Below are 23,814 nucleotides of genomic sequence, written 5' to 3' on the forward strand. Positions count from 1 at the left end.
TTACCCATGGAGTTGGGAACAACATCACAAACTGCATAACAAAGAGAACTACATTATTGTCAAGAATAAGGTGGAAAGTAGTGAAAAGCATGAAGTAAGTGATGAAATCTGCTAGAGAGCGAGCATGCAGTGTGAAAAAGTGAAGTATGTCCTCAGGAAGTCAAACTTAGGATGTTGCATGTGCACTGGGGAAGAAAAAAATTTGTAAAACCAAACTTCTGTTGGCTTCCTTGTGCCTGAGGATTGAAGAATGATCGAACAATGTTGTCCAGGATGACAAAGAAATAGAGTAGGGGCCCCAGACTAAGCTCTCAGAAAGCGCATATGCATATTCCGCTCAGAAGGCAAATATGCATATTGTCAGTGCTGACTGCCCAGAAACAACATACACAAATGTTAAGGACAAGGAGCATTGAGACTGAGAAAAAAGGGGTTGTTCAGATAAGGAAGTAAGCAACATATCACTACCAATTCAACTCACACCAATTTTTGCAGATAGTATGCCACTTCCATATACTAGAGCGATTCCTAAATCATCGCTGCCTTGCCTTCTTGATTCTCATCTGCAGGGCTATGTTTGACTCCTCGCAGGTTGTGTGTGAGACACAACCCTGAAAGACTGCATCCTTCACATGTCCCAGGCCCTCCATTCTCTGGCACCTGCTCTGTCCTTCTCTTTTTGAGAGTTTCTTGCATTGCTGCTCTGAAGGGTACGAGAAGGAGTCAGCCAAACGGCTATTCCTATGACTGGCAGCAACAGCACGCCTCAGTACCATTAGCTTTACATTGATCTTTTTGTGTGATTTCTAATCTGACAACATTCACAGCACAGTGCTATTCTTGAGAAGATTGTCATGATATATGGTAATATATGGGATGTATGATATGGTATTTTACATATTTTGACTGCTACAAATGGTTGCTTTCTAACTGCTTTTTGGATTCTCAATAGAATGAACATATTTTGTCGAGTTTGGTTATGCAAGAAAATATCCATATCTTTTGAGAAAAGGAGGAATTTTATGTATTTGCTTTAATGGACTAGAAGGGTAGCCACTGTAAAGAACTATATTACCATGGTTTAGAAATGCAAGCTATAGATAAGGTTGTTTGTAATACCGTTTAGTGCATCTTTTAAATTAATTCATAAAACAATCAGAAAAGTAAATAAAACAGAACAAAAGAACACAAAATGTTCCCCATCCTCAGTCTCAGTTAAAAGATGTCACTGATTATATTAAGTTCATTGCTTAAACCAGCTGCTTATAATGTTCAAATAGTCATAATTACAGTTAAGGTGGGACCTCATTGTCTTGGGTGCTGCAGAAAAACACAGTCAGTAGAAAATTTTCCTTTTTTTGAAAACATGTCATATGCCAGAAGTACTCTGTGAGCAGAACTCTTGATTGTATTCCCACTTGCAATACTTATCCCCACAATAAACATAAAGGGCAGTATTTAAAATGGCATTTTCTGAAACATCTATAATGCAGTCTGTAGTGTGATCAAACCCCAGCTAGGAATGCTGCCAATGGCCATCATTGCTAAAATTACTGTAACATTATTAGTAGGCCCGCATTTGACACATGAATTGACTTAAATGGAAGAAAAGTCAAATCACTTTCAGAAATAGACAAAAAGTTTTATAATTTGCAGAAAAACCCAGTCTGAGGTATCCTTTTAGGCTAGCTACTGCATTTTCAAATAGTTTTACATTAATTGCTTTACTGTATAAATTTTAACTAGAGTTAGTAAAAAGACACATTGCATTGTGCTTATTGAACTGCTGTAATTTGTGTTAAGTGTAGTCAAGCAGGACTGCCAGAACCAACATGTGACTGATCCAAAGTCCACTGCAGTTACTGTGAGGCAGTGGATGCTCGGTGATTTGAAAATCACAGAATAAAAAACTTGTGCTTAATTATAGTACCTTCTAGAAAACAGTCTTTATTTTCTAAAGCTACATGAAGAATTATAACACAAACTCTGCCCTCCCTAAGTCTTCTTAAATCAGTAAGTGCTAAAATACGTACTTAGTAAAAGGTAACAATGTAATCAGTTATTTATGAACATTTGGATAATTTAAACTACTGGGTTGGGCAACATAAACTCATTAAAGCCTTTATGTAAATCTGTAATTATGCTGGGTTTTGTCTAAATTTACAAATAAAAAGAGATTACTAATTTGGAGGTGGGAAAAGATGGAACTAGAAAATTTTACAAACTCTAAAAAATATTGCATTTTTACCAACATTTCTACGGAATTATTTGTTGATTTGATTGGTTAAATTTATTTCTAAATATATGTTTAAAAAATTAAATATCTACTATTATAAAAAACAACCCTTCACTCCAGCATCAGTTCAGCTAGAATGCTTCAGCATCATAATGCTCTAACTTATTTATCCACTTTTCTGTCCATTTTTTATGAAATTGAAGCATTTTTTTTTCCCTAGCTGAGCAACACTGTCAAATTCGTTATAAATCTTGCCATTCTCAGTTCTCTTCTGGAGTGTACAAAAAAAGGGAAAAAATTAATTACTTTAAAAAAAATAGCAGAAGAAGTTCTAAGTTTCGTCACAGGAACTGAAATGAGTACAGAACTGCAATATTAGTTAATTCTGATTGTCACCTTTAAATAGGTAATGACGGTAAGATATAGCGCCCTAAGGGTACCTGCAGAGAAGTGCACGTTGCACATTTTTAATTGCTCACTAGATGGCAACATTGCTCTGCTGAAATACAGCTGTAACGCTTGTAGACACCTGCCCTGCAAAATTTGACGATCACCTTGTTAGGAGGGATATTAAACTATGGCTCAGAAAAAGAAGTGAAGAAACATGACACAGGCCTACAGCCACAAACCCGTCATTTCTGCTTCACTGTGCGGTGGGCAGCGGCCTTGTAAAGGGAGGATCAACACAGACGTTATTATCACCTTAGGTATGGGTTTTAGTCAGAGTTCACTGCATTTTGAGCGTGGTGGTCCTTACAGTGTCCCTTCAAATAACATCTAACTGACCAATACATGTTCAGTAAACTGTCCATTAACACTTGATTTGGAACAGGAAGAAAATCTTGGAGATACAGAGAACGGAGTTAAAGAATAATAATAATAAAATGCTTATCACATTGGGGAAGTGATTTTGCAAGCTTCAACAGCAACGCACAGCATAATTTTTAAGACATCAGTCTCATGCTGATATATATATTGCATATGCAACATACAGTGCTGTGGGCATCCAGTATAGGCAGAGAAGAATAAACTAAATTCTTTATAAATTTAATGGGAAGATTTCTACTGAAAGGAGAAAGGCTTTCAAATATATCCTCAGCAGAGGAGTTGAGAATGTTTCCAGGTAAAGATCTCCTCTCAGGATGAGATAGTGAATGAACTAAATGCTAAGCTCCTGCTTGTATGATATTGCAGCAATGGAAATTTAATAACTTTACAGTTTATAAAGTTGTTCACTCTACATCCAGGGATGAATGTATGAATCCAGCTAAATTAAGGCTTATATATGCACAGGGTGTAATTCACAGTTACCAAGGGGGCTTTTCTTTTACATACCAATTCTGAGCCAGTCTTTAAAACATTTTGAAGGTTTTGCTTTACTGTCATTTTCCAGTCAATGGGTCAGGGTCAAAAGAGCTGTGCGTTATGGTGTATTTGGTGAGTAGGGCAGGTGATGCCTCCTCCAGTTCTCATACACACAGCAGAGCATTCTCAGAGTGGCTGGGGAAAGGGAATATCAAGTTCGAGCCTACCAACCTTACTTACTATTTGACTTTAATTTTGGAAGGAATGCAAGTTTTCCAAGCCATTGTGTACCTTCAGAAGAAATGCCATGTAAGTTTCCATAAATAACACTTTTTTCTGTAACTATAGAGGCTGGGGTCTGTGACCTCTGGTATGCTCTAGTGGTGTCTTATTGACTACCTAAATACATACAGCTATAGGGCTCTCTTCAATTTGACCTGGCGTGAACCCTTAACCAATCTGTTTATCCCACAACAGTGTTTGCTAATATTTTTTTCTCATCTTTAGGAAATAATAGGCTGGTAATCTCAACTGCAGTCAAGGCAGGGAAACCTTTCCATTAACTTTTACAGGCCAAGATCCGAGCCACATATTTTGTGAGGAAAATGCAATGCTCAGCTCAGTGACAGATAATATTATGCACATATATTTAAACAAGATGGTCTTTAATTTGACCAAGTCTAAAAATAAGCCTTCAATACCTGCTAATTTAAAATCACAGCTGGGAGTAAGCATTGCTGTCCCTCTATGGGGCTACTAAGGTCAGAAAATGGAGCTCCTTTCTCCCTTTAGGATTTCCCTTGCACCAGCTGACACCTCTCTGCAAAGAGAATGTTGTTCTGCAAATGACTGAATTCTTGGTTTTGGCATGATGAGCGGATTTCACCCCTCGGTTTGAGCACCCACAGTAGCATCAGGAGTTTTTGCCTTCCCAGATGTGCAGACAGCACGGTGGTCAGGGATAAACAGGACCATGCCACGGGGCCCGTGGCAGCATGTATCCTCAGGTTTCTCCTGTGCTGGAGCACAGCTGGCTGTTAGGACAAACCTGAGTCACGCCATCTGTGGGCAGCAGGACAGGTAGAGAAAGAGCCTGCCAACTCGTCTGGTTGATGCATCTGACCTACTTTGTGCCCTGCCTACCCTGCTACAAAGCCAGATCAAGTCTCTAGTAAGATGCCTTGAGTTAAGGATGAAAATACCTCCCTTATAAAAAAATAAAAGAGGAGCTGGCCTGGAAATGCAGCTGATGGCTGAAGCTCTGCTCCTGTGTGCCTATTTATGAGCTTTGGACTGCTTTCTTTATGCTTTGAGTTTCTTCTTGTAAAAAGAACTGGAATACTGACGAGGACTGAGCTCAAGACACAGTTCTGCCTAATGGGGAGCTACCTGATTTTATCCAACTTTTATACATTGTGAGCTCTGGCAATTACATGAGAAATTTATGTCTGTATCTGAATCCACTCTTTCTTGTACTTAGTCCTCTCTTCCATAACCTATCCGCTTGTCATAGTGATAAGATAATGTGCAGTTGTACCCTGGACTATTCAATGCATTTAGAGGAATATGCCAATACTAAGTATGTGTGAAGGAGCCCTCTATAACTTTAATTTGTCAACATCTCTTTCTCCTACACTTATTTCCTGGTATACTGTTTAGAGATATTAGTAAACATGCAATGCAGGATAAGTTATATTTTGCTTGCTGTGCCATTCTAATACTATGTGTTGAAACATTTGCTGTGTAAAAATTTTTTAATTTCAAAACTGTTAAGCTGAACAATTTCCATTTCCACTACAAAGTCTACTGTAGATGAAGGTACGGTCAGGAAAAAGAGCACTTTCACATTCAAATTAAAGTGTAGAAGTGTTAAAGATCAAAGTAGGCTGGATCATTTCAATTCCTTTTTGTTGGAATTAGAAAATTAACATGTGAAGAAAAGAATATAAATGATGTTTAAGTTATGTCATAGAGTATCTTAGAAAATATTATTTTTATAACAGTATCAAACTGATGGGGAAATGAAGACTTGTATGGATTTTTCAGAGAACCTTCCTTTTGGATTGGAAGGAAAAAGTAAATAGTAAAGCAATTTATGCAATTGTTTTGTCAGATGCAGCAGGGACCAATGTTAGAACCTGTTTTGCAAGCATTTAACATTTTCATTAATAATCTAAAAGAGAGGGTTCACGGCATGCTAATTAAATGAAGAGAGAATTCTAAATTGAACGAAGCCACAAAACATCAATGAGGACTGAGACATAAAGTAACAGGGTTGAAAAGGTTAGAAAAATAAGAAAGGGAAAATGAGATTCAAGCTTGGAAATGTGTGCTCAGAGGTGTCTTAATAAAAACTGCCCTATACAGAGTGGAAAACAAGCAAAGCAATAACACCGAAGGAATAAGTGAACTGGGTATTGGTTGGCATATGAGGCAGAAGCTGCAAAGACTACTTTGATTATGGCCTGCTTGTGAAGAAGTCTGTCTCTTGGAGAGTTTACAGCAACTTTTAGGAGCTCAAGGATGGAAGGAGTCTCACACATTTATGAGGAAAAAATTAAGAGGGTTGCAATCAAGACCAGACAAGTAGTAAGTGAGGTTGTGCTTAAAAATATACATGTATTTGAAGAACATAAAGACCAGAAGGAAACTAAGACTGGAAATTTGAATCTGGTAGAAAGTCTTCAGTGAGGGAAAGAACTAACATGATCTGGGATACTTAGAAGCAATGGTTCAGTATATTACTAGACAATGTAGTATAAAGAAATTTCTATCAGGCATGAAGATCAATACAGTATAGCTTTTTCATGTCCTATATATTTTCTATAATATCATCTAACAGTTAAGGCAGTAACTTCTATTTAACATGAGTTGAGTTTATTCCTAAATCTCATTGCAGTGAGTAAGATACAATGCTGTGGTGAAATTTAAGTACACTGTAATATGAAATCAATGCATTGCAGTGCTTAGAGTATTCCTGCTTTGACTGCAAGCTTGCACCTTTACATACGGGTCCAACAATCCACTACAACATTAGGAGGCACTTTCTGTTTGTTTTTAAACACTGAAAATATCATTTACCTGTGCACTAATCCAAATATTTTATTGTACATCTCTTCCACTTTTTCAGCTGTGTCAGCTGATCTGTTATACTACGCTATCTCTCACTAACACCCTTACCTCTCTGCTGTAGGTGCCAAAAATAACATGCTGCAGCATTTAGGTAAAATCCTAGCAATTTAGGAGCCCTGGTTCCAATTTCTAAAGGAAGAGAGTTAAGTCCCAGCACTTGCATTTTGCTGTCACATAAGAGATGTGCCCTTTGCTATGTCCTGTTCCCTGTGCTCTGGGGTTTTCCCCACTTTGTATGCTCCAGAAGAGGAACACTAGGAAGGTGATACAGAGGGTAGAAGACTGGGAAATGTGGAGTGGGTTTAGGGCTGGCTGGTTCAGGGCTAGGAGAGCAAAAACATGCACGAAGATTTAAGAATGATGCATTATTTCTAAGCAATCCTGCAAGAGATGAAATGCAAGAGTTAAATGATTCTCTAAAGGTCCGTGAGTCAAAAGATTCCATTGACTTTAATGGGATCCTTAGCCACTGAGTATAGAGTCCCGTGGCCATATTAGCTCTTTGGGCTCACTTCCGTAAGTGAGAACAAATCCTAATTCACAGACTATCGGAATTGCCATATTTCTGGTATGTCCTCTGAGTCCCTCTGGGATCATTTCCCTTTGGTACAGGGTGCTGCAGGGAAACAGTTCTTACGACTGTTTAAATTGTCTCTCAGCTGGCTTGGAGTACTGCATACAACTGTTGCAAGACTGAGGTTTGCACCAGCCACATGTGAGTAATATTCACACAGCTGCAAGAGATGAGAGGGAAGTTGGAGCAGATGTTCCTCACTAATCCTCTGTACTGCTATGCTGTGGGTGTAGGACTTAAACAGAGTGGCAGCAGAAAAGCATAACTTTCTCCTGCGCAATTTGCAACTAAAGCATACGGTTTGTTACATAGCTTACTGGACATGAGCAACCTTGGGTAGAAAACATGCAACAAATTCTAGATGCACCTTCATTTTTTTATCAGGCAGTAACTACTACATACATCCTTTCTGCAATGTATGTTGAGAGGATGCCACATATCTAGGGCCCTCAGTAGATCTGAGTAAACAAATAAATGTACATATCTCTGTGTACATGTATGAGGCAGCAAGGCCAAGTGAGAACTACAGAGGGCTTTTATGATGTGACATTAATCAATTTGTTACGGGCGCTCTTGAATACCATATTTTTTTCCCCTTCTTCTTTCTTTTTAATTAAATTCCATTAACGAAGTGTTACCCTTTGATTATATTCTCAACCACAACTGACTCAGCATACTTCACTTGTTGAGGTGGGAAGTACCTAATTAGAATGCCAATCTTCTTTCATGTTATTCTTTATAATAGAAGTAGTTCTTCCAGTTGCGTTGGAGAGATAAACAACTAGAGGCTTTAGATGAACAAAAATCCTCCTTAGAGAAGAATAACTGTTAGCCATTGCCTTTCAAACTGACTCATCTGACAGAGAGGTCTCTTTGCTACTTTTCAAAAAAGAAATCAAGGGACAGGTTCTCCAAAGCATTCAAGCAGAGGAGCAGGGCTATCAACACAGCTACATTCAGAGTTTGTGCACCTCACGAATTCAGTGAACTTGCTCTGCATATACATCTATGCACCAGAAATAGCGAGCTGGTGCTTTTTGACAACAAATACCCTAGATTTAGCTGCCATGGGGATTCTGGGTGTTGACAAGAATACGGATGGCTGGCTGAAGAGATCATTTAACCCTGCTAGTAATGAGCTCATTTGAAACAAGCTCCCTGCTGTTAATTATCACTTGGTTCTGATTGATTCATCACCTTCTTTGGTGCTCCTATTTCATAAACAAAACATGAAGTGCTGAGTTTAAGAAACTGCATAATTTGCAGATTTTGGTAAAAACAGAGCTGCCTCGATATTATGTCAATTACTGCCAGACTGATTTTCTTTCCTTTGCTCCGTGTATGTGTGTACACATATGCTCATGTGTGAACATGTAATTATTGTGTACCTGTGTATGGAATGCCTATATAATATTTTAATAAAGACAGCATTGCAATGTAGCTTATATATATACACATTACACTAGAGGAATTAGAATTTTCCTTACCTATTTCAGTCATGGATATCCCCGGAGCTAATTGCCCATTGTTGAAAGAGCTATAGGTAAACAAGTTTGGTACAGAGGTGAGGTCATAGATAGGTTCCTGCTTTATCTGTTTGATTCCAGTCATGTCTAACCCAGACTGGTCTGGGGAAGGCTGGGCAGAATCCACATTATAATAACCCTCAGACTTTGGCAGGTCGATGACATGCCCATTTGAGTAGGTGCTGCCAGTTTCGTTATTCAGGTTGCTCAAGCCATTGCTGATGCTGTTGCTGTAAACCCTGGCGAGGGCTTCTGCCTCACCGCTCTGCTGCTGCCGTTGTTCCTGCAGTCGCTGCTGGTGCTTCTGCACTTCAGCGTACAAGCTATCTCTCTGCTTTTTGGACATTCTTCCAAACTTCACAGCTGAAAAACAAAGCACAATGTGAACCATTGTAGTCTTTCATTTTTTCTTGATTCCCTTCAACCCCATCACTCTTTTGATATTTACTTTCAGTGTTACTTTTGCTGTGGAAACTTTTCTTTTTCCGTGGAAGTGAGAGAGGATGCAAAGCTTTACATCATGTGCGTCTCACAAAGGAAAAAGTATTGTGTCCTTGGGTTTACAAGGTGATGACAATAACTCCTATTTGACAGGAGGGCCTCAGTCAAGCAACTCACTTCCCACTGTGAATGTTAAAAAGACCGTGCATCCTTTTATATCTCTGTGTTCACTGAACAGCAACCCAGAGCTGTATGATATGTACAGTCTGTAGATTCATATCCCATGTGATTTACCAACTTTCCGCAAACCTTTAAACAGTGCACTAACAGGATTAGTACTCTGGATGAAAACAAGCCCTAAAGCCTTATTATCGCATCCTTTCAATGGGGTGTTATCTTCACACTTAAAAAAAATAATCTTACAGGTTAGAGTTAGAACCTAGAGGAAAATAACAGATTTGAAGGTAAACAGCACAAATGAATGTCATCTTTTCCACACAGTAAAGTCTCAGGGATTTACACAATCAATTTACATAATCTCCATGCACAAATCCATGCATTCCTTCTGATGAGAAATGGAGGAAAACATCAGAGTGCAAAACACTCTCCCCAGGAACAGGGTTCATTACACTGAGATTGAAATTTTCAAAAATGACAGGCTGATTGCTGTGGAACTAGGAGGAGTAAGTCCACAGCCTGCATATACAGTGGGTCACAGATGATTATCTTCCTGCCCGCCCCTGCCTGCCCCCCTGCCATCTCTCTATAAATTCTGGCTTTCTGCTGGACTAGATCTTGGGATCTCAGAGCAGAGGCAGTTGTTAATTGTTCTCTGAAACAAACAAGGGATACATTCAGCAGAATTAATCAGAGCATGGGTAAGAGGACATTGCTCTGGAAATATTAATTTATATGTATTATGAGGTGTATTTTCCAACACTGAGTATTTGCAATATATCTATAATTGGGATCTATTCAGAGTCATCACATTTATTAGCATAGCATGGGCTTGGCTTTCATTTTTGCTACCCCATACTTCAGCTATAACTGTCGAGAAGAGTCTGAGCCTACACATGTGGATGAATGTGAAAATCTTCAGTCAGGGAAAATATCAGAAAAGGAAGACAGTAATATGAAAAGGCAGTGCCAGAACACCAAAGAGACAGCAGCCTCTTCAATGTATTTGCACTTTTTTACACTAAGACTCTTTTTTTTTTCCTCTTGTCAACCTCAACTTACTTGCAGCCCTTCACACAGGCTGTAAGCTACCTCACACGAGCACAGCCTGCCCCTGGAATCAGTGTACTGCATACCCTTATGGACAATATACAATGACTGTATTTTGAAAAATGCAACTGTGTATTTTCTTCAAATTTAGGGCCTTAGTAATAAAAACAAACACCCACTGTTTATTCTCATTATATATTCATTAATTGGATTCTCCAGCTGCTGTCAATTAGCATCCTGCCTCTGCATGATAAAAATGAATCTGTTACATGGCTGAGAAGTAAAAATCACATTCAATTTCTCTGTTAAAAAAAAATAATCTATACAAGCTATTTTAAACTTGCAAGAGCTTTTAATATGGTTAAGTATAAACACCCTTACATAAACAATGAGAGAAGAAAGCGATGCTATTGGAAGAATCCCTCTCTTTGTCTCTACGCAGTGGTCCCTGAATTATAGGTTGGGAAGACAGTGCTGTCAGTCACATTAAAATGCCCCTGTGATACCTCAAATCATGTGAAGACAGTACTTTTAGGAGGAAAGCACGTGTTGTTGAATTACTGAAATGTTACAACTTTAATCTCCCCTGGGAAGAATCAGGAGCTAAGGCATCAAGTAAGCTGCATGCTAGGACCAAAAAGAGTTCACAGATTAAAGGCTAGACAGCAAGGTCCCTCCCAGACTGGTGAGACTGGTGTGGAAGTTGTTTCAGTGAGATATAAGAGACACGCTGAGGAAGGAAAAGACCTTTTACGGTCCAAATTTAAAACAAGTTTTTAATTTGTGGACCATCTAAAGAATTAGCTCTTTAAGTAACTTCTCCATCAATGACTGTTTATTTCGAATTACACATTTTGTGTAAATTTTCTAAGACAGAAAGCTGCTACCAGGCCAGGCAATTGAAATTCAAAAATGAAATATTTTCTTCTCATGCTTCCCGACCATTTAAAATGTGTTTGTGAGCTGGAAACCCCCTGTATGAGCAGTGGTGGCTGGGGCAAGCCAGCTGCGGGTAGCCTTGCCCAAGCCTCCCACTGCCCACAGCTTTGGTGTGGAAGACATCCTCGTCCTCAGCTGATCATGGATTGACACATCACAGTTTGGAAGGTGGACCAGAGCTCTGCAAAGAACAAAGCATCCTGCTATCAAATACACAGTGGAGCTTTCCTCTGCTGTAGTTTCCATTTTCAGTGCTATACCATGAAACATTTCTTCTACAGACCCAGACAGAGATAAGGGGCAATGTAAAGGTAAAAGAAACGTTTCTTTAGCAATGCAAAATATTTGGTCAAGTGCTCTGAATAAAACAAACAGAAACCCCTAATGTTTTCAAGATGTAAATTTCTTAACTACCTATTTACTGTCACAGACCTTTAGAGACGTCAAGGAAAGGGATGCTTTCACACGTCAATTTGTAACATTAGGGTAAATGTTAATGTTTAATATAGGAGGTTATCTAAACCGGAATATAAATCCACCTCTCCAGAGGAGCCTTTTTTGTGCTTTTGATCAGAACAACACATTTCACTTGTGACTCAGTCTGTTCCGAACTAATACTGCTCTCCATTTTGTGATTTCCCCACCCTCCCCACGAAAATAGCCTCATTTGTTAACTGCACAGCAAAGATCCATGTCTCAGTGTGTGCATTACAAAGCAAGGAGCTTCTCTTCTCTCTCTTTTTGGAAATCTACAGGGAGTTTAAGTAAGTCAGCAGTGAAGAAGAGTTTCAAAGGGTTTAGGTGTGAAGCAGGAATCTGACTCCTTACCATCTCGAGACATTCCCAGGGCAAGACATTTCTGCAGTCGGCAGTGTTGGCAACGATTTCTGTTGGTTCTGTCAATTAAACAGTTTCTCTGCCTTGGGCAGGAGTAGGAGGCATTGTTCTGCTGACTCCTCCGAAAGAATCCCTAGGGGCAAGAGAGCAAGAGAGACAGAGTATTACCATGTGCATATATGTGCGCGCACACACACACACAGACAACCATGTAAAAGACTATAATAATAACTTATTTAGTGCCATGATACTTATGCTATGGCTTTACAGATGTTGGCCTTGTATAGTGAAATTAAAGAACATTTACTTACAATAGGGAGAATTGTGCTTTATTCTGTAAAGAATTCTACTTTGTTAAATCGCAAACAATAATGTTACAGAATGCATTCTTATTGTGCAATAACAACCATGTATCATCTAACGCTTGCTCCTAATAGAGGAAAAGCTTGTTAGCATTTGTAAATAGATGACTTAAAGTGCTCGTTCTGACTGTTTTCTTCCTTTAATGAGAGATTGGTAATAACCAGCATTGGCTATGCATAGCATCAGAAGCTGAAGTCTGCTGTTCAATTTAACCTGGCAAATGTTGATCTGATCTGGAGGGACCGTACACTTTAGGAGTGAGAAGTAATTCAAATTCAAGCATCACAAAAGCACTAGGTTTTAATGACTGTATCAAGTAAAGCCAATACACAAAGGAGAAAGTAACACCTTTAGACACTACCATGAGAAAGTAAAGACATTTTCCATTTCAATGGAATATAGCATCCATTTTATCTATGTAAAAATTTGTAGTTATTCTATATTCTGGGAGGTTTTCCTGGCCAGCTGCAGGCTATTTGGCTAAAGATTAGAGGTCTAGGAGAGTATTAACCCATACCTAAGGCCTTATGAGCTCCCAGCTGCTACTAATGGCACGAAGAGGTACCGTTACGGTAGAAGTGACATGAAATGGCAGAGGTGACAAGAGGAATTAAGTCAGGGGATGAGGATTAGAGAGAGAAAGAGAGAGGGAGAGGGCATTTTATGATCCTTTCTTTCCTGTAAAATAAGGACAGGAGGAATGGCAAGTCCAGAGAGAGACAGAAACAAAGAGAAGTTCCTTGGCCACTTAGGCATCTTTAGATGCAGGCAGCTGCAGGGCCGTGTGGTGGGAGAGCTGAAGGATAGCCTAGCCACTGCAGGAAGCCGCGAGGAGAAAAAGCGTCGTTACTACAGTTACACTAGTCACCAGAAGTGACGCCAAAGTGGTTGTGCCTTTCTGGGAGGTTTTCAAATGGCTATAGCTATAGAAAACAATAGCTAACTTCATTTATCAGGGAAAAACAGTGTTACTGCCACACCGGCTGACAGACGGCAGTACCGAGCAATGGCAATTGTGTCAGCCGTGTGTTTTGCAGGAAAGAGAGTGGGGAAGCAACAAGGTGACAGTGTCACAGGACAAAATTCGCTTGGTGCAGGTAGTGCCTGAATTCTCACTCATGTCCTGGTGAACACAATGAAGATACTGTAGGGGGTCAGTAACAACAGGCAACAGACATGGTGTCTACCAAGGACACCGGCAGCGCTAGTTTCTGAGGTTGAGCACAAAGAGACTCACTACATCTGGCCTATGCTGGTTTTATCAGTGATTTTAGTATATCTAGCAACTAAATTAAGTTTTATGATTTACACTTTTGAGCACACGGATGTCCTTTACTGCAACTCTCAGAAAAAATCTGGTGGGGACTTACCTGCTTCTGGCTGACCAAAACTTTCCTGACACTGTGGAGGTGAGTTTAATTTGAGGCTAAATGGATGCTAATTGCAGATATTTGTACTCGATTTGCTGAACTGTACAGACAATTTTGGTTTTGACATGCGAATAATCTTCTGGTGTAAAGTTTAAGACTTTAGCAGCTCCTATGTGGATATGGTTTTGAAAACAAATGAATTACATAATGTTAAAAAAACCCACACAACCGTCTAGCGTTGACTGTGCCTCCTGAGTGCTGTTTTTTCCCATTATGGTTGATCTCATCTCAGAAGAATTTGTTTGTTTTTTCTTTGTCCCTCTTAGGAAAAAATCAAGGGTTTCATAATAAAATTAATCTACAGCAGGTAATTTATTTTTCTGAGGAGACTTTTGTACTCTCTTCTTCCTGCATAAGATCTAAATGTTGTCTTACAAAGTACAGACAATCCTTTCATTTCATTTTTTTAGGGGATCTTTATATAATATTGGCTATATTTACTGAGAATAATTCCATCTGGGGGAAAGAGGATGCAGTTCATTACTGAAAAGGTATGGACTTAAAGACAGGTTACCCAATATTCCCAACGCTGGCAACATGTCTTTCTGCATCTTGAACAAGTCGCTTTATCAGCAACAGTCAGTTTGAGAAGGAAAATGATCACATGAACTACCCTCCAAATCATGACAAAAGAGTGGTAGCAAATACTTTGCTCTGGGGGTAGGCAGGAGAGATGATAAAAGGCTTCTCAGCAAAAGAAGGAGCCACAGAGACAGATGGGATGGACACTTGTTTTCAGGTTTCACCCTTTCAGTGACGATAGTGTAAGAGCCACCATTTTCTTTGATGCGTCCAGCAGGTTATTCAGTGTATGCAGACACGTACACAAAACAGCAGAAATATTTATGATGCCCCTTAAGCACATATAATATGCATTTCCAGGGGTATAGTTAATGTAGGGACACAGAGCTAAAGGATTTCCTGTCCTTTGAGATTTGTAGCACTGCTACTGGCAGTACAATCCTCGGATGCTGTGTCCTGAAACACCGTGGCTGTCTGGTGCCTGGCTCAACATGTGTGCATGCTTGCGCAGCGGTTCTCACCTCTTACTTCCACACGTGGTTTCCCTCTTAATTAATTCAGATTTCTAACACATTCAGAAAAAAGGAACCAGAAATGACCAGTTATTAGTATGCACGCTGACCAAGTAGTTATTTAATTGCTGGGCAACGAAGAGCAGAGTTGCATTGCCTGAGACAGCGTTTACCTTAAAAGAGAGCTCTGACAGACTGAGATGCTTCCCATTGGACCCGATGTGAAAACTGACATCTTTTTTCACAACAGGCTCACAAAACGAGATTATACTAATTGATCTGATACTGAAAAACTGGCACAAAAACAACAGGGTTAAAAATGTCGTAAGTGGAAGAGAAGCTCTTTATCTCAATAAGCAGTCTACACACAGAGCTGAGGGGTATCATCTCCTCTTGAGGCACACACAAGGGCCAGCATTAACCCTAATCACATCTACAGGAGGCTCTACTCCTAACTGCTCTGTGGGTGCGGAGTACTGAGACAAAACGCTGTTTTTATGCTTAAAGCATTTTTCTCCTGTAGCTTTTGTGCCAATTTTGAAGTATCAGATCAATTAGTCTAATCCTGTTTCATGTGATCATTGTAAGAAGATGCTTCTTTCTAGTCCAGTGCCACAATGAGAGAGTGACACGCTGCGGGTTGCTCTGTTTACAACTGTTAAGAGTTCTGAAAGAAATCTAATCTTTGACAATATATTGCTTCTTCATTTGTTGGCATTAAAGGCTTTCTTTTTGGTAATGGGTGCACCCATATTTTCAGATTTTTCAGGTGTTCTAAAATTTTGTAAAGCAATAAGTAAAGGCAGACTTGCCATTTCACTCTACAAATATGCACCTACTTTTAAATGTACCACTTCATGTGTTTCCACACAGAAGAAATTAGAAGAAATCAGAGATGCTGCCTCTCCATCTTTGCAATTTCACATTTATAGTCAAAGCTGAAATACCAACGTGTAGTAAGAAATTCTGGTTTTCCATGAGTAATGATATAATTCCTTAGATAATAAAATCACAGAGTATTTTTGAAGTTGAAAAATGAAGCCTTTCTTCTCTTGGCTTGAGGTCTCATTTGTGTTATTTGAAATAAGGCCTGGGATAATATGTTAATGTGACTAAGCAACATGGAAAGATTTTTTGCCCTTTTATTTTTTTTAACTTCCGATTCCCAGTAATTGCCCTGTGCTGGAGCCTATAAGGAAGAAGGCAAAGGATCCTTTCACAGTGCTCATAATGTAAGGTATTTTTTCTTTTCAAGATTACAATTTGGCCAGCACAGAATACACACAGGATAAAATATGACCAAACTGACACCTGTAAGCTTTTAAGATGTTGAACTGAGATACTGTGCCAACTTTTAATGCTACATGGATTGTATAGGAAACAAGAAATCCATCTCTCAAGCTGATTTAAGGTAGAACAGGTGTGACTTACAGTTGCCAGACTCTGTATCAGCATTTATACTGCTTTAGATGCAATTAATTCATATTTCAAACAAGGACATAACTCTAAAGACTATTTCATGAAAAGAAAAGTAACTAGTAAAATTAGGCATGAAATGCATCTATATCAGCAGCAGGCTTTACAGCCTTTGGCACCACTTGCTTGAAAGCGTGTAAGACTGTTATTGTACACAGATGCCTGAGGTTAATGCAGATGCTGATGACTATGCTATATTAAAATCTCATACCTTGCAGCCTTCACATGTGATGACTCCATAGTGTATTCCAGAGGACTTATCACCACAAATTTTGCATGGTATCACTTCAATTTGCGCTGAAAAAGAAAACAAGACAAATATTTTGAGTACATAAATCTATTTAATTTCTTTCTTTCTCAAATGAAGAGTTTAAAAACTAAAGCTGGACAGCAGATAACCTGTTCGCCCCTCTGACAATATAAAACGGTTTTGTATTATAATGTGTATTTCTGAATGCTTTGATTTGGTGAATTTTAATTGCTTCACATTGTGTAGTTTCTATCATACCCCACAAAACTCTTGAACAACTTCAACAAGTTAAGCTACCTTGTGATTAGCAAGTTTTTCCTCATATTCTCCTTTTTTGGTTTTACTTGTGAATTTCATTATCATTATTGCAGATGACAGACATCAGGGGTCCTAAATAATTATCTAGATTGCTATTGCTTACACATTTCAAACATTCATAACTCTCTGTTTTGCTGAGGTAGAATTACATGGTATATTTTGTTTAATTTTTCAAAGCAGTAAAGGTGATGAAGTTTTCTCATCCTTCAGATTATGGCTTCAAGACACAAAAAGATACCAATCCTACTGGCAGAGGTAGCCTTGCAAATGATTGCTTAACCTTTCCTTCTCTTCGAGCTATTTGTTTTAGCTCCAGGTCACAGGCAAGGCCCACAGACTGAGTTTAGGTAGCTAGCTATGTGGTGGAGAGGCAGGTACTATCTGAAAATGTTTGAATATGGCTAAGCTTCAGATCCTTTTATAAATATAATGGTGATTTAATTCAGAAGAGGAACACATATTTCACTATCTTCCATATACTGTTCTTTGCTAATGTAGCTGTTTGCTTCCATCAACTACTTTGAATCCTGTGTGTGTTTCCTTTGACGATGCTGTAAGGGCACATTCTCTGAAATGTAAGGAAGGATTGTGCCTTTATTCTAGTTAGATGTGTTGCGAAGAAGTGGAAAACCTATTTTCTTTCCCTTTCATTTGTTTTCCAATGTGGCATGCATGCCTCCTTGCAATTCTCCTGCCTGTTGGAAGTAGCATCATACTTTGTAAGGATCAGTACTCTTGGTAGATGTCTTTCCTCCATGTCCAGGGCAACAATAGCAGCAGTTCTCTGCAAAACAAGTCACTTATCAAATCCTTGGGTAGCAAAGCTGAGAGTTTGTGTAGTAAGGCTACCCTGAGCACAAGGACTACTAACTGCTAGTACTTTGTCTGGACACATCCAACTCCAAAATGGATTGGGAGACAAGGAGACAAGATTATTGTCCAGATGCTCATCTTAAGAAGAGCATTCCATTTCAAATCTGTGGGCAGTCGAAAAGGTTATAAATAATGGAAAAAACCTACTTAAAAATGACTTCACATTGTAAACTGATCACTAAGCACACTTGTACAGTGGATGCTGTGACAATGTAATGATAGTCTGGATTTTGTCCTGTTTCCATCTATGGTTATCATTTATCACTCTTAGCAAAAGCCAAGAGTTACCTTCCTACTACCCTGTAGTTAAAACAAACGAAACTCAGAACCACGTCCCACAGAGCCACCACACTTCCCACTGAAAGATGCATTGCGTCCCTTACTCCCCTAGTCCCCTACATAGGGTAGAGGCTTACCAAGGTAAACTCCACAAGGTGAATGCTATCAGCTCCTCTTCTCTGGAAAGTCAAGTAACTATTCCCTTGGGACACCATACCCCAAAAGAACCAGGGAAGAGGGACATTAATGGATGATTAAGGAGATATTAGTTTCCCACTATGAGCTCATTTTCCTGAGATACTGTCTCTGATCAAGCATGTTTTTAGCCAAGGCTTAGGCAAGGAAACCAGTTTTTAAACTACTCCTGATCCAGGATGGATAGAATTTATTTTATTGTAGGAAATAACAATTTGTTGTTAATATGTTCTGGTCGAAGACAACACAGAACCAAAATCTTGTCTGTCTTTGTACTTAAGAAAGTTCATATCTAGAAATAAAACTTCCTATGTCATCCACAATTTTGGGGTTAGCATCTGTATCCCATTTTGTTTTCATTAACTAGGTGGTGGTACTTTCTTTCTCTTCTTAAGAAATTATTACTCATTAGCCATCCTGGCATGACAGACGCATTAAAAAAGGGCAATTCCTTACAGAATATCATCTGAAATTCCTTGGTAATTTTGTCAGGTTGATCCTGCTCAGAGGTTCCTATACCTTATCCCCATTGAGTTAATTAAAACACTTAAACATGCACCTCCAGGTACTGCTGTTTGAGAGGCTAGTTTGAGTAAATGCTCACAGGTCTCTGCTCAGAGACATGTGAAGGGAGCAAGGCTTAGCTTTGGGACCACATGGTGCTTTTTGTTGACAAGCCTTAAAGACATATGTCAATGTTAGAGGCAGGAACTACAGTGGGAATGTGAGGAGATCTTCAGGAAAAAAGACCAAGTAAGAATAAAACCTCAAAAACAATATGAAGGTACTCTTAACGTGACTTGCATATGCAGTTTGTAACTGCAATAGGAACAGAGACAGAAGAATTGATCCTGTGACACTCATTGCATTTAGCACAGTAGTCGGTACTGTGAGCAATCAATAATTCCATGCATGACTTGCAATTATAAGCACTACGTTCATGGTAAATATTTGTGGGCCAGGTCACTGGTCAATGGTAAGGCTCTGGGTTTCAATTAATATGAAATAAATACTTTAGACTTGCAACTCATCAGTTAATTCAAACCCTTATTCAAAACTAACCATTCTATAAATTAGTAAATAGAGGATGCCTAGGAAATTGCTACCATGGCTCCTTAGAGAGCTCACAGAAAAAGCAGCATCTTTAGGACACAGAAGGCATTTAAAGAAGTTTGGAAAAGTAAACTCTGCTACTGTCTCCAAGGCATTTCTTTTTGTTCAGAAGACAGCAGAACAATTTAAGGATTGGTAATAGAAAACTTGAGTCATTAATTGTACAGGCCAGAGGAAAAAGAAGCCACTGTATTCCCAGAAACCTCTTGAATTACTGTAATTAACACCCACTGTACCAGGTTTCTTTTGCAGATTTAATGATGGTCAGAGGCTACTACACCTTTTTTCACATTGTATCTTTGTGCAGCCACCTACAATTTTACATTGTTTTTCTTCTTCCTTTCTCCTCTTAGATCAACAAACACTTTAGGGACCTGTATATCCTACCTCTCTTTATAGCTATTATAAAACAAGCAACTTGCTTCTGAATTTCTTACAAGTATAAAATGCATTGATTCAGTACCTCCTCCTGAATATTGAGGCAAAAATGGAATGAACTAATAATAGTGGAGTTGCCACAATAATAACTTTCAGCAACACAGCAATAGAACTTGTTTTCTCCCAATGTAGTAAACGTGAGGAAGGAATAAGAGCAGAGCTACTTATGTCCACTTTTCAAGTCCTTCAACTTGCCTTCTTACCCACCAACTTCAATAATGCAAATGAGAATAATGGCTCCTGCCTCCCTTCAAGCAATAACACAGGTCTCAACTGGCCATTTGTCCTATTTTTCAACAAGCACATTCAGTTTTCATTTTGTCTTGAGCTGTACCGCTTGATAGAATCCTGCAAAACCACCATCACCCTGATGGCCTGTGAAAAAACATTTCTAGTGTTTGGATACATGCTGCATTGTGATTACTCCTTATCACCAACTGTTACTTCTCTCTTCAGTACCACAGGGTCATCCCATCTCTCTGCAGTATTCGTCTCTTATTTTATACTTAAGTTTAAAGTTCTTTGGGGCTGGGAACTGCCTCTAGTTTTATATGGCACTCTACAAATTAGAATGTTGCAATGGAAATTAATTAATTCTACATGACTAGTAATAATAATCCCTAGATGCTGGGTTTGCCACCTGGAACCTAATTCATTCTCTCAGGAGAACAGGAAGAAGGGTGGAATTCTATTAAGGAAATAAATATGAAATAATCTCAAACGTTTGAAATGAACACTTGGATAAAAACAAATATATGCTTAAACCATCTTCAAACCAAGCATTAGCTATTTTCTCAAATTCTGCCCCAAGAGAAATAAAAAAGTAGATGGAGCTGCTTTTTTGTCTCTCTTTTTTTTTTTTTTTTTTTTCCCCCTGCAAAAAATTTACTCATGGGCACAAAATTCATTATCCTAAAAGTAGGGCAATAATCAAGTTTCAAGAATTGTTGTATTGGTGAAATTAGGAATAAATCTGGAAGGTGATACACAGTTAATTTGCTGTATTCCTCTTGAAACAAAGATAAGAGTCAACAAGGCAGTTAATGTGTCCGTTGTGTGTTTGTGAGGACTGCCACTTACATGCACATGTTGTCGAACAAGAAAAAAGTGAAGCTCATGTTTTATATAATCTCAGTTTAACTTCTAAGGAACTTAATTCGGGAGGGACAGGAGTATAATCTCCCAGACCTGTAGCTTTAGTTCCAAGGGGAAAAAGAGACTTCAGTTTTCAATAGTTAGCTCTTGATCAAAAGAGGATACTAAAACATGCTGGGCATTAACTTTGAAGAGGAAGTCCTCTCTCTAATTTGTTGATCCAGGAGGGACTGCACTTGGAAACTTCAAGGCTAATCAGAGAACCAATAGCAAAAAAAAGCAGCTCCTTCACCTTCCAAGAATTCCCATCATCCTTAAGCTGAAGTTCTTTGAAAAATGGTAGCAGATTGGCCCAGCGCACTTTCATGTTTGTATCCCTAAGTGATTTCAAATCAAGTATATTCAGCATTTTTATCTAGTTGCCAACTCTGCTTTTTTCATCCTGACCTCTGTGAGTAAGAGTTTTTTTTTCCCTTGCACATTACCATCAATAGAAGTTTCCACTATAAGTTAAGCTGCCAACTACATCTTGGTATTCCCTTTGCCACTGGATTAGATGTTCTGTGGCTTAACAACAAGACTTCAGGTGCTTTGCATTTGTATTTAACAATCTGAAAATATAAAGCTGAGGATACTAGCTATGTTTTCAGCCTGTGTCATACCTCATGCAGTAAGAGCTACATAGTTAGCAATATCTCAGCAAGTTAATTAATGACAGATAATGTTAATTAATGTGTCTGTAGATACATTTGCTGTCAGCCATACCCCAAATAGGCCATTAGAATAAGCAGAGATGATGGAACTCACCCAGGAAAATAATGTTTTCATAAAATCTTAGCATTTTTGCACAGTGAGACACACAACTCTGACTGTGAGTCTGGACCCTCAACTTCGTTAGAGCTATGAAGACTGTCAGGTCCACTCTGCATGTGCAGCAAGGCTGATGACTCCCAAATATGCCAGTCCTACAGTCCTACAGTTTATAATCCATGATGTCACTTGGCAGGTTTTTTGGTGACACATTTTCTTTTCCCCTTCCTCTTTTATAATTTTCCAGTGGGAACAAAAAAAAAAAAAAAAAAGAGAAAAAAAGTACTGCATTGTACATCAACTCTTCTTCTTGCAGATTAACTTTGCCCTTTATTGCACGGTCATTCTAAAGACTATTGGAAAAGAACCTTTTAAAACCTCAAGTTTTTTGCTGAAAAAAACCTGGTTTTATGTATTTATTCTGTACATCTTTATTGTGTACACTTAAAAGTTATTTTTTAAAAGAAAAGGTAAGATCAAACCTTAAAAATGTGCTTGACAATGTCTGTAGGCTGATGAAAAGTTTCAAAATCACATACTATATAATAACCTTTTTTGCAGGCTTTGCATATGAAGGAAATATGTTTATATCTGCACTGTAGATTTATACTTTGGAAGACTTTTTGTTTCTGTTTCATGGCCATAATAATATTTACAGATTAATTGTCAAATGCTTGGAAATAGACAGATGAAGTAATAGGAGTTCAAAGGATTATGGCTGCTCTAGAGCTAAAGGTAATCTTCAAACTGCTCATATTATTTGATCTTTTTGTATCTTATTGTGACATACTAATTTTGGAACAAATCTGGAAAGAACGATCTGCACAGATTACTTGCCTTTACATTTAGCAGAGAAGGTGAAATTATAGGGGAAAAAACCACGCACAGTAAAACAACGTTTTCCCATCACAATAAGAACAGAAAGAAGAAAAAATATTTTTGTTCAAATGCCCTTTCTTTCCTTCCCTGAGTGTAACGACAATGGCTCTAGCAGTCTAGATAACAATTTGTTTAACAATTTATGACCAATAAAAAGTTGCTATGCTTGTGATAGTCCAAGGATATAGGTGAGATTTTCAGATAGAAGTAAGATCTTTTATTAGGCCAAGGGATACATTGTTTTAAAAAGAAATGCCTTTGGACCCCTAGCTTTTTATCACATCATAGATAGAAGCAAAGGAATTCAAGTTTAAAACAGGTTAAGGATAATTGCTCACATCTGAATATCATTGTGCTAATCAATTAGAAAAGCTGCAAGATTTGCAAGGTTAGATGATTCTCTGTGGAGCAAAGGTAGTTGTGAGCAAGAGAACTGTAAGAGGTTTAAGAGCAGTGACATGGTGCTGTAGCATAGTTGATACATACTTATTTTGGATTACCTGTCTTTTTTTTTTTTCTGCAGAAGTGATGATTATAATGAGTTAAAACATTTGAAAATTAGTAGAAAATCTGGATTTCCATGGGGTTATTACAAGACAGCAGAGGCGAGGCTGTTTCCTGGACTCTAAATAAATGCTGTGCAGCTTTTTTTTTGGCCAAAAATGGCAGCCCAGCACTCAAAGAAATGCTGAAAGGTTAGGAAGATGCCAAAGGTGCAGAATTTGCTACCTAGCAGCTTGTTTGTTTCCTTATTTTGGACAAGACAGAGTGGTTGAAGTGCGTAAGAAGCACAATTGTTTATGGCTATCCCAGGCTTTTGTAGGATGGTTCAAGGCAGGGAAAGCAGCAGAAGAGAAGCAGAGTGGCCTGTATCCTCTGCAGCGTGGTGATGGCTAACACAGATAAGTATAGCCCAGTGTCTAGATCCAAAAAGATGAAAATCAGCTCCCTTGTCAGAAGCTATGTCTCAAAGCTTGACCCCTGAAAGGCTGTGCTCAAAGAGGTCAGAAAGGGTCAAAGGATCATTGAACTTTGACAACTCAC

General features: G+C 38.6%; 1 protein-coding gene across 1 annotated transcript in view; it reads right to left on the reverse strand.

The window, feature by feature from the left end:
- Positions 1-21,448, reverse strand: part of RORB (RAR related orphan receptor B) — a 40,290-nt gene extending 18,842 nt beyond the window's left edge. Inside the window, exons 1-4 of the mRNA XM_074166355.1 lie at positions 21,374-21,448; positions 16,732-16,857; positions 12,209-12,350; positions 8,735-9,136 (exon numbers count right to left, since the gene is read on the reverse strand). Of these exons, the coding sequence (XP_074022456.1) occupies positions 8,735-9,136; positions 12,209-12,350; positions 16,732-16,857; positions 21,374-21,448 (745 nt within the window). The remainder of the gene's footprint in view (positions 1-8,734; positions 9,137-12,208; positions 12,351-16,731; positions 16,858-21,373) is intronic.
- Positions 21,449-23,814: the final 2,366 nt, after the last annotated feature.

The sequence above is a fragment of the Numenius arquata genome, chromosome Z (genome assembly GCF_964106895.1).
Source record: "Numenius arquata chromosome Z, bNumArq3.hap1.1, whole genome shotgun sequence".
Lineage (NCBI taxonomy): Eukaryota > Metazoa > Chordata > Aves > Charadriiformes > Scolopacidae > Numenius > Numenius arquata.